The 17,586-nt window shown below is 53.7% G+C and overlaps 1 protein-coding gene across 1 annotated transcript; it reads left to right on the top strand.

The window, feature by feature from the left end:
* Positions 1-1,205: 1,205 nt before the first annotated feature.
* LOC122481939 (Holliday junction recognition protein) lies at positions 1,206-17,586 on the top strand. Its single transcript, XM_043578220.1, has 9 exons — positions 1,206-1,376; positions 1,719-1,785; positions 4,811-4,866; positions 6,111-6,228; positions 8,658-8,719; positions 10,046-10,138; positions 10,960-11,038; positions 13,148-14,714; positions 17,306-17,586. The coding sequence occupies exons 1-9, from the start codon at positions 1,281-1,283 to the stop codon at positions 17,343-17,345; spliced, it is 2,178 nt and encodes a 725-aa protein (XP_043434155.1). The 5' UTR covers positions 1,206-1,280; the 3' UTR covers positions 17,346-17,586.

Below are 17,586 nucleotides of genomic sequence, written 5' to 3'. Positions count from 1 at the left end.
ACCGAGGCGATTCCTGAAGAGGCTGCCAGCTGAAAGCACCTGTGGACAGCCCTCCAGCAGCCCGGGCATCTTGAAGGCAGATCCAGGCAGCACATCTCTGTGCCCTTCACGATATATTCCCTGGACGCTTACACTCCACGCGCCCCACCGTTCTCACCCCCTACTTCTCCCGTAATATCTACCCAATGGCCTGATAGGATTGGGGTGCAGGCTGAGAGGAGGTAAAGAGTCCATCCAAGGGACCTAATGGTGCTCAACGTTATGAATATTCCAGTGTTCTTCATGTGATCGATTACTAGTTTCAGTGATTAAGAAAAGATGCTTGATGATTTCAATCTTCTTGAATTTATTAAGACTAGTTTTGTGCCCTAACACACCATCTGTCCTAGAGAATGGTCCAGGGGCACTTGAGAAGAATGTGTATTGTTGCTTTTGGACGGAATGTTTTGTTTGTATGTATCCAAATCCTTCTGATCTAACACTTCACGCAGGCCAATGTTTCCTTATTGATTTGCGTCTGGATGGTATATGCATTGATGTGAGTGGAATATTAAAGTCCTCTACTATTGTACTGCTGTGTCTTTCTCCCTTCAGGTCTGTTAATATTTGCTTTATGTGTTCGGGTGCTCCAATAAAAATATTTTATTTTCTATATGGACTCTATAACATTTATGGCATTTCTTCCTAAACGTATGGTCACTTTCCTCCTCCTTTTGCATTGGTAATTTGGCGGTGTCTTTCTTGGGCACCCTCCCTCCCCCGCCCCGGGGTCGTAACTGCGTCGGGCCCGGAGGGGGGCCAGGGGAGGAAACTGGCCAGGTAACATCTGGGTGAGAGCGGTCCTCACACTGACGCGAGACCCCCGCCCCCCAGCAAGTCACCCAGTCATCTCAGGTGCAGGTGCACAATGGAGGAATCCCATAATTCCACAGAGTTCTCGAGTGGCGCTGCCGATTAACGGGAACGCAACCGGTAGCCGGTTCCACCGGGCCATCGCCCTAAGCCATGCGCGGTGGCGGACACCTCCCGCCCCCGCCACCGCCTCCTCCCCGCGGCCGGGCCCGGCTCGGGTGGGGCGGGGGCAGAAGCTCGGCCGCGGATTGGCCGGGAGTAAGATGCGCCACGCGTTTGAAAGGCCCAATCAGCGCCCGGCCTCTCCTCGCCAGCCAATAGAAAGCCGGAAGGGCAAGCAGAGGGGCGGGAGTCGTTATTTGAACCGGGGCGCCGAAGGGGCCGCGGTACGTCTTGCCGCTGGAGTCGGGTGTGGGTCTCTTCGAGCCATGGAGGGCGAGCCCCTGGGGGAGGACGCGCTGCTGTGGCAGCTCCGGGACAGCCGCCGCCGCTTCCAGACGCGCATGCAGCGGCTGATAGAAAAGGTAGGCCCCCCGCCCCCCAACCGGCCCGCTGGAGTCGGGGAGGCCGGGCGCGATGGGGAAGGGGAAAAACGGGGCTGGGGGCTGGGGTAAGGGTGGAGGCGGCCGAGCGCGGGGCCGAAGGTGGGGGAGCGGGGTGGGAAGGGGAGGGGAGAGGGGGTGGAGAGGAGGCAGCGGGATTGGGGGCGCTGGGGTAGACAGGGGAGGTGGTTTGGGGGCGAGAGGGTGGCGGGCGGGTTTGGGGGGGTCCTGCAGACTTCCAGCCTTGTGCTGGCGCCTCCTCAGCCGGGTCAGGGCTTCCTCGCGGCCCTCGGAGCTGAGGGGATGCCCCTTTCTCTCCCGCAGTACAACCAGCCCTTCGAGGATGCCCCGCTGGTGCAGATGTCCACGCTGACCTATGAGACACCCCAGGGTACGGAGCCATCCCCCCCTTCTGAATGTGTACAGTTCCGAGTGTGAACAGGATAGTGTCGTCCCAGAGTTTGAAATGCTATCCCTGCTCTCTTGTGAAAATTTTGTCCGCCTAATAAGAACTAAAACATTCCTAGTTCCCTTGAGTCTATAAATTACTTATTTTTTAAATTACCTATTAAAAACAGAATTCTGCAGATCCATAGACACACGCTGGTTAAAAATACCCCCTGTCTGACCCTGTCGGTCTGGGCCGGTTGGGATATTTTTTGGTTTTGGGGGGGGGGGGTGTAATTTTTTTCTGAGTTTATTTTTGAGAGAGAGAGAGACAGAGTGCCAGCAGGGGGAGGGACAGAGAGGGAGGGGAGACCCAGAATCCCAAGCAGGCTCCAGGCTCTGAGCCGTCAGCACAGAGCCCGACACGGGGCTCAGACTCACAAGCCGGGAGATCATGACCTGGGCCAAGGTCGGACACTTAACCAGCTGAGCCACCCGAGGCACCCTGTGGGCTGGTTGCTTTAACAGCCAAGGCTGTGTCTCTGTTTCTTCACCTGTCAAATGGGAAGATGGTAATAATCTACTTGATGGGGATGTTGTAAGTTACAGGAGCTCCTTGTGAAACTCTTGGAACAAGGCCCGGCTCTTGTAATCACTCTTATTGACTACTTTTTGACCTGTTTGACCTGGAGTATTAGCTGTCCTCCTTGAGATTCTGAGTACTTGGAGCTTGACCTGAATATAGGGAGAAGGAGCCATTCCGTTCAGTGGTTGATGTTGTAAGCTGACTTAAATCTCCTGGATTCTCTTTGGTAGCTGGGTGAAGAAAGTTTGCACTGGGTGACGTCGGTTCCTCCCCCTCTGTCTTATTACCAACTCATTAGGACCCGCTAGTGAAGCCAGATCTCAGTTCTGCCCTGCATTGGACAGACAGGCACTAAAAGCTTCATAAGATCTGCTTCTGAGGTTAAATAAAGTTTTAGCTCTCTGCATTTTTAGCTGACCCAGCCACACCTTGGGTGAAAAGTTTGTGAAGACAGAAGCTAAGATAGTCCAGCTCCAGGCCTCTGTTGCTCTCTGGTCTCATCAGGCAATGACAAATCTAACCGGAAGGCAGGACTCAGGGCTGGGTAGGAATCATTCCCAGGGTGCCATCAACAGGCTTCATTCACTATGTTCTGATGCGCTGTTTACGCAAGGAGTGGGCTGGCCACTCCACATATCTAGAATCCTACTAACTTCACTGCTGAAACTCACTTCTGACTCCGGTTTAATGAGAACAGCCTGTTAAAACGGATCCCTGAGGCCTCTGGCATCGGTGCTGGGTGCAGATTGAGTAGGTCTAACGAGCTCCCGGCTGCTGATAGTACAGTTCCTCTGTCCTGTTGCTCAGCCTGGAGAGGTACTCAGGGGAGCGCCCCCGTGACTAGGGTTAGCTGACCACCCTTGTAGCATAAACTCCCGATTTAAGGCAACGCCGTAGGGTGTAGATCGGAGCTAACACTCCCACACCGATTATGACGAGGACAGGAGGGGAGGAATAGTTGTTCGCATGTGTGGATAGCTAAGGTGTGCCCTTTGCTTCTGAGAGTCTTGTGTTTTTGATTCTCAACAGCCCTTTGGGGTAGGTGCTGTCCTTAGGATCATGGTTTCCTAGCAGAGGATGCAGCAAACAGGAAACAGCCCCATGTCACTTAGCCAAATTGGCAAAGCCTTGACCTGACGGAGCACATTTGCTCGGCGTCACCCTGTTCCAGAAAGGCCACAGGGCACAGTGGCCAGGAGCACAGAGAGTCACTCCCCTGGGTTCCCAGCCTGGCTCCACCACGTGGCTGAGCAGCCCGGGCTGGTTGCTGGACCCACTTCTTGCCTCTGTGTCTCCGTCTGGCCAGTGAACTTGGAAAGTAGGAGTTCTGTACAGGTGAGTTGTAGACACCGAAAGAGGTGTACTTGGAAAGTGTTTAGAATAGAGCCTGGAGCATTGTAAGCACCGTGTGTGAACGTTTGCTAGTGTCCTTGCTGGCAACCATCTCAACCCAAGGATCCCTTCTTGTTCACTTGAATTTACCTGGGGGCAAATGGAGGCTTAGGGAGAGATTAAGTATTCTTGCCCCGGTTCTGCTAACGAGTAAGGGGCAGGACTCCTAATCTCCGTGTTTACCCTGCGCTTCGGCTTTGTTCTAGACATCTAGATTGCCCTCAGAAAGTGCTTCCGGTCTATATATAGTATATAGATTGCTCTCAATAAATATATTTTGAGTACAGCACTTGGCACATGTGTGTTCCTTGTTTCTGCTTAACTCTGTGGCTTAATGACGGAATTGGATAATCTGCCTCCTAGGTAGGAGATTTCCATTAATGACAGATTTCTGTCTAATCTTAATTTTTTTTTAACATTTATTTACTATTGAAAGACAGAGTCAGAGCGTGAGCAGGGGAGGGGCAGAGGGAGAGAGAGACACAGAATCCGAAGCAGGCTCCAGGCTCTGCTGAGCTGTCAGCGCAAAGCCCGACGTGGGGCTCGAACTCACGGACCGCGAGATCATGGCCTGAGCCGAAATTGGATGCTTAACCGACTGAGCCACCCAGGAGCCCCTGTCTAATCTTAATTTAAAAAAATTCTTTTAATGTTTATTTATTTTTTTTTTTTTGAGACAGAGACAGAGCACAAACGGGGGAGGGTCAGAGAGAGAGGGAGACACAGAATCCGAAACAGGCTCCAGGCTCCAAGCCGTCAGCACAGAGTCCGACGCGGGGCTCGAACCTACAGACCGCGAGATCATGACCTGAGCCGAAGTCGGACACTCAACCGACTGAGCCACCCAGGCGCCTCTAATCTTAATTTTTAAAAAAAAGACTTCCAGCCTCACAAAGATGAGAAACAACAGGTATCAGGAGCGTGGCTTGGTTTCCGTAGATTATGTCTTTCTCTGGCCGATCACGTTGGTTTTCTCTGAATGCAGACTGAACAGACATTCAGCGGTCAGGATTGTTTAAGCGGTAACTTTTCTCTCATTTCTCTTCTGAAGGATTGAGAATTTGGGGTGGAGGACTAGTAAAGGAGAAAAACAAAGAACAAATCCAGGTATTTAATGTCCGTTTTTATTGCTGCCCTGTGCTGCCGTGCGGGAATATCGATGTGAATAAAGGCGTAGGTTAGCTGTGACTGCACTGAGGTCGCCACGGGGCTTCTGTTCTAGGTCTTTCTCACCTGAACCCCCCCCTTTTCCTCTAAGGATTTGCTGAGAAGTTTTTCTCCTGTTGCTCGTCAGGTAGCAGGAGGAGCTGCGTTGATGTTTAAGCCTTTTCTGCCCCCGCTTCCTCTGCTGTAGGCCAAGGGGTTCTTGACAACAGCCCCACATGCAGGGCTGGCCAGTGGGAGAAAGCTGCCCCAGCCCCAGCCCCTGCCCCTGCCCCTGCCCAGCCTTAGCTGCATCTGTGAGCTTAGTTCGTTGGGTCCTTTACAGAAAAGCCCCAACCCAGTTCCTTTGAGGAAAGAAACATGCCTCCTTTCTCTTCTGCAAGGGGAACAGAGTAGGGAGAGGGTACAGGGTCACGCTTCTTTCCGCATGGAGCTGTTTTCCAAAACACTGTGTGGTTTCTCCCGGGTGTATCCACTGGTGCTGGGGCGTCTCGGCCTGTTATGTTCACGGGAGGTGCCGATACAGCCTGCCCGCCTCCTGGGAGACCCACGGAGTCTTGCTACCGTCATTTTTTTGCAGAGATGTCTAGAATTCCCTTAACGACTGCCTCCCAGCCCAGAAGCCTGTACCCCAGAACGAAAACATCAGGGTTAGGGTTCCAAAGCAAGGAGCGGCAGTTCTGAAACAAAATTTCTTCCTGATTATTTGAGTCACACCCATAATACGTCTGGTCGTGCAAACGTTAGAAATACATACAGCCATTAAAATCAGCCTGACTCCTATAGTCACTGAGGATATTTTCGTACAGTGTAATTCCCGCCTATAATACACATATTTTTACCCCTTCTTCTTTACATACTATACACTGTGATCATTTCTTTTCATCATCCATTGTATAATTCAGTCACACTTCTTTACTTACTTATTTATTAGTTTTTAATCTTTAATTTTTGAGAGAGAGAACGAGGGGAGGGACAGGGAGAGAGGAGCTGGGACAGAGGATCCAAAGCAGGCCCTGCACTGACAGCCCGATGCAGGACTCATACTCACAAACTGTACCAGAAGAGAGGCCTATGAGACCCCTGCTCTCTCATATGCTAAAGGAAGGAGTGTAGGTTTGTTACGGTGGCTTGAAATGTGTTCTCACTGAATCAAGCGTGTCTTTATCCACTTCCGTGCTTTCGAGGACTCCCCGGTGAAGACTTTCGAGGATGCCCCAGACAGCAGGAGCGGCGGTGACCCCGCGGAAGCCGAAGCCCGAGGTCTGGCGCTTCCTGAGCCCAGCACACGAGTCCTGGGAGTGGGTGAGTGTCCCTGCTCTAGGAATTGGGGTCGGGAGGGACATGCATCCCTGTGATGGCATTTAAAGCCCAGATTCCTCACGATGACTTTTTCCAAGGCTTTTTTAAAAGTGGGAGCATCTTAAAGTGCCTGTCGCTACTGTCTGCGCTCCCCAAAGGAGCTGTCTTGCTGTTACGTCCGTGGCACCTACACAGAAACAGTGCTCAAGCGTTCTTGAGTAGTGGACATACGCCCTCCCATCATTTTTTAACTTATTGCCCCCTCCGTAAAAAAATTAATGTCAAAAATATAATGAAACGCCAGATTTGCCGTGCAGGCCGTGTTTGAACTGCTGACTTTTTTTTTTTTTTACATTTATTTGTTTTTGGGAGACAGAGAGAGAGAGCACAAGTCAGGGAGGGGCACAGAGAGAGGGAGACACAGAATCCGAAGCAGGCTTCAGGCTCTGAGCCGTCAGCGCAGAGCCTGACACGGGGCTCAGACTCCCAAACTGTGAGATCATGACCTGAGCTGAAGTCGGAAGCTTAACCGACTGAGCCCCCCCCAGGCACCCCTGAACTGCTGACTTCTACAGAACGTTTTGCTGCCCAAACCCCAACCCAGCCTGTTTTCCGGGGAGTCTGTCATCACCATCTTTCTCTCTCTGGTGTCTCTGTCTGCCCTGGGTGCATCTGTTTGAACGTGCTCAGGTTCCACCTTAAGCACACAGAACAGAGTTCACGGCTCTCCCCGGTCCCGTGTCCCTCTGTAGCCACCTGCCATGGGTCGCTTCCCTTCTCGAACAAACTTACAGCCGATGCCCTGCTCCACTGCTACGCTCTCTTCCGCCAGTTCTGTGCAGGCTCCGGCCTCCATCGGGAAGGCGTAACTCTCCGTGGTCCCAGCCTCCCCCATTGGCGACTCCCACTGGCATTCTGTGGCTTCTATCCCATTGCCCTGTTGGTGGCATTTGAAGCTTCTGGAAATCCTGTAATTGGCCTGTGGCCCTGTGCCCGCTGGGTTTTCTTCCTTCCCAGCCCCTCTTAACTCCCCTCTCCACTGGACGCCCTTTCTTGAGATTGGTCTGAGCCCCTCACTCTGGCAGAACCCCCATCCCAGACCCAGTCTGCATGTGTTTACTGCCTGTCAGCCTCTCTTCTTGAAGACTTTGTCTAAACTCGGCAAATCTAAACTGGAAAGTCAACCTAGCAGGATTCCTATTGGCTCAAGGCCTACCACCGTCTTCCCTGTACAATGAGCCAGACACCCAGCCCCTCCTGCTCTCCTCATACCCAAGACGTCCCCCTCCTGTGCCTTTGCCTCCCACCGTCCCTTGTGCGGCTCTGCCCCCGTGCCCCACCGCACCCCCACGGTACCAGCCCCGCCCCTGCTGACACCTGCCATCGGAACAGACCCCCCCCACTTTCACCCAAGCTGTCTACACCGGCTCTCCTCCTGGTAGCAGTTAGCCAGCTGGGCAGACAGGTTTGTAACTGGTCCTGAACCCCCATCTCCTGCCGGCCCTGACCTGCAGCCTCTGTCCGCCCTCCCCAGCCCTCGTCCGGCACCTTGCCTGCTCTAGCCGTCTGTAAAATGGGTCGAGTCCCATGGGGAAAACTGGCGGTCATTCAGGGTAGAATTAGACCTTAAGGAAGGTGTTTATTCGCAGGCGTTATCTGTTGACTGGTGTTGATCGAGATTTTGGCCCCACAGATCCTTAGGTCCGTGAGTTTCTGGACCGCTCAAAATAACTAGAAATGTTTATCCTAGAGCTGCACTGTCCAGTGAGGTGGCTCCAGCCTCCTGTGGCGAGCCAGAGGAACTGAAAGTTAAACCAAATGGAAAATTTTATTTATGTGCCTCACGAGCCACACGTGGCTGGTGGCTGCCATACCGGGCGTCAGGTAGGGAACTTTCTGCCATCACAGACTGGGACGGTGCTGGGCTAGAGCGACCCAGCTCCGAGGACCAGAAGCCACCGAAGGAGCTCAACGTGACAGAAAGCTGCTTCCCTGGCCTCTACCCCCTGAGGCGTGTTCCTGTTCTGATGCATTTGTTGCATTACTGATAATCAGGACAGCGACAGATGGCTGTGTCCTTATTAAAGGGAGCGCCCTAGAACATACTCTAGGGGTGTAAAAACTATTCTTGAGAGGAAAACGCAAGCTTTCTTTAAAATTCTTGGGGTGCCTGGGGGTTAGTTGGTTAAGCGTCCGACTTCAGCTCAGGTCATGATCTCACGGTTTGTGAGTTCAAGCCCTGTGTCAGGCTCTGTGCTAACAGCTCAGAGTCTGGAACCTGCTCCGGATTCTGTGTCTCCCTCTCTCTCTGCCCCTCCCCCCACTCACACACTCTGTCTCTCTCTCTCTCTCTCAAAAATAAATAAAAATTTAAAAATATTTTCATAAATAAAATTCTGATTGAGATTTCCTTTTTTTTTTTTTGCTTTTAGATTCAAAAAGCGGTGATGATGCGTCTTTGTGTCCGGAAGATGTAGTCGCTGGGACCTTCATGGTAAGACCTGCCCTTTGTGACGAAGGGACCGAGCCAGGGCTTGGGGTGCGTGTGTGTGTCCTCATTTCCGGTGTCTTTTTTGAAATCCTCTTGGGAGGCTCACCCTTTGCTGACACCACCCCTCCCGTCTCTGGTCCTGCTTTCACATCCCTCAAGGCAGCAGGGGCCTCCTTCCATCTGGCGCGTGGCAGCCCTTACTGCCCCCGGTTCAAGCCGGATTTCCTGAACTCACATATATGTCGGGCGGTGTTCCCTGTGCAGACGGAACAGTCACAGTTCACGGTGTGCCCAGTACCCTTGATCGAGCACGCTGTGTTGAAAGTTAGGCTCTAAGTTGGTCTTTGCCCGAAGAGACAATGTCATAAGGAAGGTGTTTCTAGGAAGTATTTCCAGGTCAGCCCTTGGAAGCCCATTTAGTCCACGAGGTCACGAGATCAGGCCATTGTTCGGTGTCTCCCAGGGTGCCCCCGTGGTCCCAGGAACCACCTGTCTCCTCTTCCCCCGACTGGGTCTCATCTCCCCTTCCTTCCAGTGGGATGCACGGGAATACACAAAGCACGCAGTCTGCTGGGGGGTCTTTCCTGGCCCCAGAGTCAGGCGCTAGAATGGCTGTTGTATGTGGCTTTTCTCGAAAACTGCTCTTTTTGTGAAGAATTTGCCCAAACACCCAATGTGTGACCTGTGGCGTCTAACTAAATAAGGTAGTGACAGGGGTCCGGGGGGAAGGCTGTACGTTTTGGAGCATTACGGGGGGGCGGTGGTGCAGGGCTAGGTGGCCCCAGATGTAAAGAACTTCCTGAACAGTGTGCGTGTGTGTTATCCCTGGTCTGCAGCCACTGAGGTGCAGAGAGTGAGGGTCAAGACCCCCCTGTCCCCAGGGCATGGGCAGGAAGGGAATGGGGGGCCTGTCTCCTGAGCCAGAGTGCTGAATGTCCTTTCCTGTGAGCACACTGATTGGGACTAATTCTAATAGTTGAGTCCTGAACTCACCCAAGAATATTCAGATGATTTTAAATTGTTTCCTAGCAATGCCATCACACACCTCCCAACAGGCTTATGAGGGTGATTTTTGTGTTTTGGGGGGTTTTTGTCTTTTTACTTTGGGATTGTTGCCACTGGATGAATTATCTAAAGTTGGGTTTCTGGGTCAGGTGGATTTTCAGAGGGGCGGGCCCACTTTGCACCGCTAACAGTGAGGAGTGAAAAATGACTTCGAGGGGCTTCATTTACCCACGTGTAATTAATGAACTTGCCAGCTAGCTCGAGAATCTGAGAGCTCATCCGGACCCAAAAGCTCTCAAGAACACTGATTCTCTCTTGTGTCAGCCTGCAGAGCCCTGGAGCCCTTTGAAAAATGAGTTACGAAGGAAGTACTTGACCCAAGTGGATATATTGCTACAGGATGAAGGGTGTTTAGAGGTAATGTGTTTCCCAGGACGTGTCTTCATATAATTGAATCATAACCTAGTGATACACCGAGGTGGGTTAATCAGGTTTTTGTTCGCTCTCCGTGGAGCCTGTAAGGAGCCTTTGGAGCAATTGCTTCCCAACTGTTTCCCTCCCAGGCTTGCAGACGGACGCTCGCCTTGTGGGGGCGATCAGGGAAACCCGTGGGGTGCGCCCTCCGTCGCCCACTGTTCTGGGTGGGGGGGCGCTCACAGAAACGTAGGGGGCCCCACCCCCTGGGGAAGGGATTGCTCCCACCGCCCCACTTCTCCCCACTTCCACCCTGTCCACGGTCACCTTGCTGTGGAGCGCGTGGGGGCTCCCAGAGCGTGACCGATAGAGCAAGGGTGCCAACCCTAGTTTCTGTCACGTCTTCCCAATAAAGAAAACATCTTCATGTCACATAAGTAGGAGGTACTCGTTGTGGGATGACTGACTACTTTATCTCAAAGGCAGCAAACAGGAGCATAGACGTTTCCTTACTGTGCTGCTGACCGGCGAGGATGCTGTGTCTGAGGCCCGTTGATTTGGTGGGGGTACCGGGAACGGCCTTTCCCTTTAACCTGGAGCAGCAGGAGGGCATCCTGGGTGGGGGGGCGGGTAGCCTGGAGGTCACTTGGGCCAAGCTCCCAGAGTTTACTAAGACACCTCCCCCCACCATTGCCGGAGGCCGCGGCCGCTGCGTCGGGGAGGAGCAGCCGACCTCACCAACCCGCGGGGCTCGGCACTGCGGCGGGGGGCGTCTGAGGGCGCCCAGAGTCGACACGTGTTCACATCGCCGGCTTCGTTTGCAGTGTACTGGTGACGGAGGTGGAGAGGACGCACGCGTGACACTGACCCCTCCCCTGGCCTCGCCTGCCGGGCCTGCCCCTGGTAAGTGCGACACAGAAACTGCGTGAACCGCCTCCCGATCGCTGTTGGCAGAGTCGCGGCGCCCCTACCGCTGGGCACCCTCTCGTGTGCTTGGCATAAACTGTTCAAGACACCAGCACCTAACAGGCGAAAGCCTCCTGTGTAGTCGGCAAACTGCTTGTTTCCCCTGGGACTCCAGCACGCTAATTGCTGGTTAGCTCTTCAGCTCAACCTACTGCGGTGAAAGTTTTTGACTCTCCGGAAACACAGGATTCCTACACCCTCTGCTCGCGTTTATTTGACAGTCAACCTGTTGTCACAGTGCTTCTCCATCCCCTGCACACCCAGCGCCCACGCCACGCCCACAGCACCCCCGCACGTGCACACACGGACGTACGCACACCATGCACGTCATCTGCAGTCACATACGTGTCCTCCTTAAGTGCTTGCAGGTCTCCTAGGCCCAGGGGCGCGGCTGCGGCGGGCGGGGCCCATGCCGCAGTCCAGAAATCCCGCCAAGCTCCGTCTCTGTGGGCACCTTCCTGAATAGTCCCGGCCACTGGTAGTGTTGCAGCACGTCCCTCAATTTACTTCTCTGGTGGTTTCCTCTAAGGTCAAGTGCATGTTAAACACTTTTGGCAAAGATGCTGCCCAGGCGACGGTGTGTTCTCTCAGGACATCACGTCACTCTGTCCCGTTGTTGGTGACGCATGAGCCTGGCCACTTAGCTAAGGAAGGAGCCGCTAGGTTTCTCACCAAAGAAGTGCCCTTTCCTTGGCATCGTCTGCAGGTGCCCGTCGCCTGGGTCCCCGCAAACCCCACCCCGAGGCTTTGGCGCCAGGCCACGACTCCCGCCTGCGTCCCTGCCCGCAAACCCTTCCCTGGCTTGGCCGTTCCTTCCGTGTGCGCCTGTTGGCATCCTTCCGTAAGCAAACGCCGAGTCCCTTCGTGCCCTAATTCTGTTCCTTCCTTTATTCCCACATGCTTTCACTTTTTAAAAACAATTTTTTTCTAGAATCAATAAGAACCCATGGGCTTTTTTTTTTTTTTTAATTCACATATTAGTAGCCACTGATGCCCAGTTGTCCCAGATCAGCCTGCAGGAGCCCTTCATGCTGGCTTCCCTGACCTCTGGCCTGCCTGTCCTGTCTGTTTTTGAGCACTTTGTCCCCCCACCATGACCTTGGCCCCACAGGTGTTGCCAGCACCAAAGTCCTGCACTCATTAGGTTCGTTGTGCAGTGCAGACTGATTTCGGAACCACGGCCCCTGCTGCCACATGCTTGCCAGTCTGCTGAAGAAGGTTCAGGAGTCCTGAGCAGCTCTTGGATGCTCAGACAGTATCCCACCAAGGGTGCACGTTCAGAGGATTGTGTTCAAAGTCACTCAGATCCTTTTTTCTCTTTCCGTTGTCATCACTTCGATACGCACTTGGGTTCTTTTTTTTTTCTTTTTTCTTTTTTTTTTTCTATTCACTTCTAGAGTTCACCTTATCCTTGTTGGTTTAATTTAATTTATTTATTTAAATTTTTTTTTAACATTTATTAATTTTTGAGAGAAAGAGACAGAGCATGAGGGGGATAGGGACAGAGAGAGAGGGATACAAAATTGGAAGCAGGCTCCAGGCTCCGAGCTGTCAGCACAGAGCCCGACATGGGGCTTGAACTCACGAACCGTGAGATCATGACCTGAGCTGAAGTCGGACGCTCCATAGACTGAGCCACCCAGGCGCCCCGGTTTAGTTTTATTTTTTTTAATCTATAAAACATTTAACATGGTGTGAAGGTCAAAGCTGTACGAAGAGGCATATTCAGGAGTCCTCTGCCTCCGTCATCTGTCCCCACAGGTAATCGGCGTAATTGTTGGGTTTCTAATCAGACTTTGAAAGGGCATCCAACGTGTAAACCATCACACGGGGGAGGAAGACCCCTTTGGGGAAGCTGGGGTGGAAAGTAGGAATTAGAGTTTGATAACTAGAAAGAAATCTCGGAGGAGAATCTATTCTCACGTTTTCGTGGAGTTTTTTCTCTTGTTCTTTGAATCGTCATCACGATCCACCCTTTCCGTTCTGTGGTCTCTGCAGATGGACCGTCTTGAACGGTAACACTTTACTCTGTGTGTTTCCCTCCAGGACGCCGTGGCCGTGTGTCCGGAGAGAGTCCTGGTGGCCCAGTGAAGCCGGCTTCACGCCCCTGCTCAGCAGACCTGGCCGTGGTGCCTAGAAGTGGCAGTGTCTCGTTACAAGGGACGGGGGGGCACAGCTTCTCAAGCAGCCTGTCCTTCGAGCCCGACGACATCTGTGACGTGACCATCAGCGACCTGTACGCGGGCATGCTGCACTCAATGAGCCTGCTGCTGAGCGCAAAGCCGTCCTGTGTCATCTCCACCAAAACCTCGTTTGTCCTTCACAACTGGAGCTCGAGGAGGAGATGCTCCAGGAGCAGAGTGAACAGGACTCATTGCCGAGGCGGCAGGCGCCCTCACAGGGCTTCCCAGGAGAGGCTCCCAGTCCGTGCCGGGCCAGGGAGGGACAGGGGCGCCTTAAGAGATTGTGAGAACGTACTGGACGCCTCTGGCCAGAAGACGGGTTTAAAACTGGACAAAGCTTTTCTCGAAGTAAACAAACCCCAAGTCCTTAAATGGGGTCCCAGTTGGAAAGAGTTTGAGGAGTTAAGGAGTTTAACACCCCAGGGGCGTTCTTCATTGCCTTATGGAGACTCCCGTGCAGTGTGTCATCTGGATCAGAATAGATACAAGGCCTTAAAATGGTTAATTTCCCCTGTAAAAATCGTTTCCAGACCAAGAATACTCCCAGGCAAGCGAGGGAATCATTACAGGGAAATTGAAATCAGATTTGATAAGCTTCATCAGGAGTATTGCCCCAGTCCCCGGAAGCAGCCCGTCCTGACTTCCCTCCCGGAATCCTCGGCCGTGGACGTGTACAGGGGTGGTCCAGCGAGCCCTCGTGGCCCCCGGGGCTTCGAAACCCACAGGCTCAGTGGAACTTTCGGCACAGCAGAAGCTAAGAGGTTAAATGAGGCCTTTGAAGAGCTGGGCGAACGAGCCGGGGGAGCAGGGAGATGCCTGCAGAGAAGGGGTTCCCCTCCCCTGCTTCCAGAGACCAGCCCCGTGCAGAGCCCACGCCGCTCTGAGCAGACACTCCTTTTTCAGGGAAACAATAGTCTTGGAATACTTAGAAAGTCCGCCCCACCCAACAGACCTACTTCAGTAGCAGGGGTGCAGCCTCTAAGCTGTGGCCGAGATCGTTACAAGGAAATAAAAGAAAAATTTGACAAGCTTCATCAAAAGTATTGCCAACAATCGCCTCCGCGGACGAAGGCACTTTTACGCGTTGGAGCATGTCCAGATAAAGCAAGTTTGGAAGTTCAGTATCAGAGAGGCACCTTAGGAAAATTAAACCCAGACTCTGGCTTCCAAAGTCCCCCAAAGCTGTCGGCGTCACCCCAGCAGAGCATAGAACGTCCACTGCGCTTAACCGCCACCGAGGCTCAGCCATTAACATGCCTTGTGCTCACTGCCGCTAGGGGCCATCGGTCCCCTCCAAAGAGACGCCGATTATCAGATTCTGTGCTGTGTGGACAGTGGGCCAGTTCCCAGGATTCCTCGAGAGTGGTGGGCCAGCCCATCCCAAGGCCGGGGGAGAGGTCGTCTCCTCACAGCCCAGCTGAGAAAAAAAGGTGCGTTTCCGTTCGTTGAACGTGGGTGTTTTACGACAGGATGCTTCTGTGTTCGTTTTCCAAACCCTCTCCAGATTCTTTTCCTTCCGCTGAAATCAGCGTGTAGATCAAGCACATGTCCCTGTGTGAGATGCATCATGGTGGGGCTGGACATGTCCTTACAGGGAATGTTTTACACGTTTTCCCCTGGGATGCATGTAGGGGACTTCTCTGAAAAGCCTCAGGAGGGCTCGGTCTGTCCTTGTCACACTGTCGTTCCCGACCTCTCCTGGTCTCACTCAGAAAACAGCTGTCGTAGAGCAGAACTGATCTGGAGGCAGTGCCTTTCCTTGTGCTTCTGGATTCCCTAGTGGGTCCGGAGCGGGGGCGGCCCGCCGGGGCCACGGTATCCGTGCTGGGCTTTGGGGTGCACCCGGGCCGTCCCACCTCGGCCTACACTTGCGTTTGCACAGATCACTGAGGTCAGGTTTGCACGTACGAGCGCCACTCTGCTTTCTCCAGTGGCGGTGAGGTGGGACGGGTCACCGCGGGCTGTCAGACTTCATCTCGTGAGCTCCGGGCCTTCCAGCGAGCACTTGGTGGGTCTGCAAGCCGGGGTCCCGGACGATGCGGCTCTTCTGACGGGTGCACGTGTGGGGTTTAATGCATTGGTGGTGAGGTTTCCTCTCCCCTCCTCACCCCGTGCGGATGGCCGGCCCCCTCGGCAGTCGTTCAGATGGGCCTCCTCTGCCCTGAGTGTCCGTGTTCTCCTTTTCCACCTGTGCCTGTTTGTCCTGTGACCCATCCCAGGGGACAGTGCGTTCCTCTCCCAGATGAGCCCCGATGAGCCCTGAGTTGTCACTGTCCCTGCCCCTCAGTGACCCCGTTGCTCCTGCCCTGCCTTTGCCCACTAACGCTTCTCAGCGTTCAGACCCACGTGGCTCCCCTCTCGGCAGGTGTTTCCAAAAACCGCGGGTGCTTTGGCTACAAATGGGGCTGGGTGAGGAAGACGACCCCCTCCCCGCCCCCGAATGAGCCCAGGAAGCCGGCATTGAAGCTGGCTGACCGCTTCATCAAGGTCAGAATCATGGTCCGGTCCTTTGTCCTCTCGCTTCCGCGGTCTTCGGCTGCCCCTGTTTTCTCAGCCTGCAGTCTGGCTCCACAGGCACCACACGTCCTGTGGCCCTAACCACGAGGTAGCCTTCGTCAGGTGAAGCGGACCCGCCTTGTGATTGGTCTTTCTGGTCAAGGATTGAGGTCAGGGACCTCGGGTGAGGCCCAATGTGGAGCTGGAGCAAAGTGGGGGAGTCTCCCAGACCGGGAGAGCGGCCTGCATCCCAGGAGGCCCCGCCGAGGGCCGAGTCGTCTGTCTGCCGGGTGGCTGGCTCTTCCCCTTTAGTCCGGGCCTCCGGCTCCTTGCCTGCGCCCGTCTCGGACCAGGCCACCTACAGGGCAGCGCGGAGCCACGTTCCGAGTCCTGTGGGGTTGAGGCTTTCGGGGACCGTGGCAGGCACTTGGGGGACACCTGACCTTCCTTCTCAGCTGAGAGGGAGTTGGTTTTCACCGAAGGCAGCTCCTCAAGTGAGAGCCGTGCCCGAGGTGGCCCAGCCCCGACCTGTCAGAGCGCTCTTGTCGCTCCGGCCCTGCTTGTCTAGGCCTGCACCCGCTCACACGCACCCTCCTGACCTGTTCTCTACGTGTCGTGCCCCTCAGGCTCACCTCTGTGGCTTTCCCACCTTGTCCCCAGGTTTGCCGGCAGGTCAGGCCACCCGCTGGCCCGACCAGTGCAGCGGGGTCACTGCCCCCCGCCCTCTTGTGCCTCAGCTGCACCCGACCCCTGCTTCCCACCTCGGGAACCCCCCCCCCCCACCGCCTCTCATTCACCTGCCCATGAAGGGCCACATGGAGCAGACACCAAGGTCACGGCCATGAGCCATGCCTTCTGTGCCCAGCAGTGAAGCACGGGGAGAACTCAGCCCTCCGTGGGGTCCTCCCGGCTCCCCTGGAATTTGATAAGTCGTGGTGGCCGCCCCCGGGGGCCTTTCGCAGTTCTGTCTGAACCCGTGATACAAACATACTTAACCATTTCCATATTTTTCTTCTCTCCCTACTTAAATCATAAATGTCTTAAGGGAAGGGACCAAATCTTCCCGAGCTGTGACTACAGAAGGAATTTGAATGGCTAACGTGTGAGTGCTTTCTGTGTGGAACCTTCTTTACACCCGTCTGCCTGAACCCGCACAGGAACCCTCTGATGAGATCGCTGTCATCCAGCAGGCAGGTTCTGTCTCTTAGGTTACAAATAAGCGAATGAAGCTGAAGCCTCGGGACTCCTGAGTCCACACTCGCATTCGAGGCTGGGCCAGGATTTGAAGCCAGTGGGCGTAACGACTGGCTCACCCGCCTGCCCAGGGGCATTGCCTTCGGGTGGGTCTTTACCTCCCTTACGCTGTTTGTTCAGTGTGGTGGCATTTTCTCCAGTGGACCCACCAATATTTACATATAGGCAGTGGAATAAATATAAAACAGTCCAGCTTTCGGTGGCTTGGGAATTCTAGTGGAATTGTACTGAAATCGTTTCCCTTGTCACTTTTTTTTTTCTTTTTCTAAAGGAAAGAACAACACGTCTTTCAACATGGAAGAGAAAAGTGATTTTGTGTTAGAAAAATTCAAAGCTGGAGAAGTACATAGCCAACTTCTTTTAGACTTTTGTCCCTCTTCTCCTTTACTCTACGTGTGTGAGTTTTTTGTTTTTTGTTTTAATCCTCAAGAATATGTGAGACTTGGCTTCACTTCCCTGCCCTTCAAAGCAAATTTCCGTGAAATTGGTCCCATTGAAATGACTCTGAGTTCTCGGTATCGAAATTATTTGAATAAAGTTGCTCAATTAAAA

This window comes from Prionailurus bengalensis, chromosome C1 (genome assembly GCF_016509475.1).
Source record: "Prionailurus bengalensis isolate Pbe53 chromosome C1, Fcat_Pben_1.1_paternal_pri, whole genome shotgun sequence".
In the NCBI taxonomy this organism is placed as follows: domain Eukaryota; kingdom Metazoa; phylum Chordata; class Mammalia; order Carnivora; family Felidae; genus Prionailurus; species Prionailurus bengalensis.
Note: the sequence above shows the minus strand (reverse complement) of the source record. Positions and strands in the feature narration are given on the sequence as shown.

What these genes read in the sequence shown, in the direction of transcription:
- LOC122481939 (XM_043578220.1), top strand. Translation starts at nt 1,281, where the DNA reads ATGGAGGGCGAGCCCCTGGGGGAGGACGCGCTGCTGTGGCAGCTCCGG. An exon ending in GACCTATGAGACACCCCAGG is followed by an intron (nt 1,786 to 4,810) that starts GTACGGAGCCAT and finishes TCTCTTCTGAAG; the next exon opens with GATTGAGAATTTGGGGTGGA. An exon ending in AGCCCAGCTGAGAAAAAAAG is followed by an intron (nt 14,715 to 17,305) that starts GTGCGTTTCCGT and finishes CTTTTTCTAAAG; the next exon opens with GAAAGAACAACACGTCTTTC.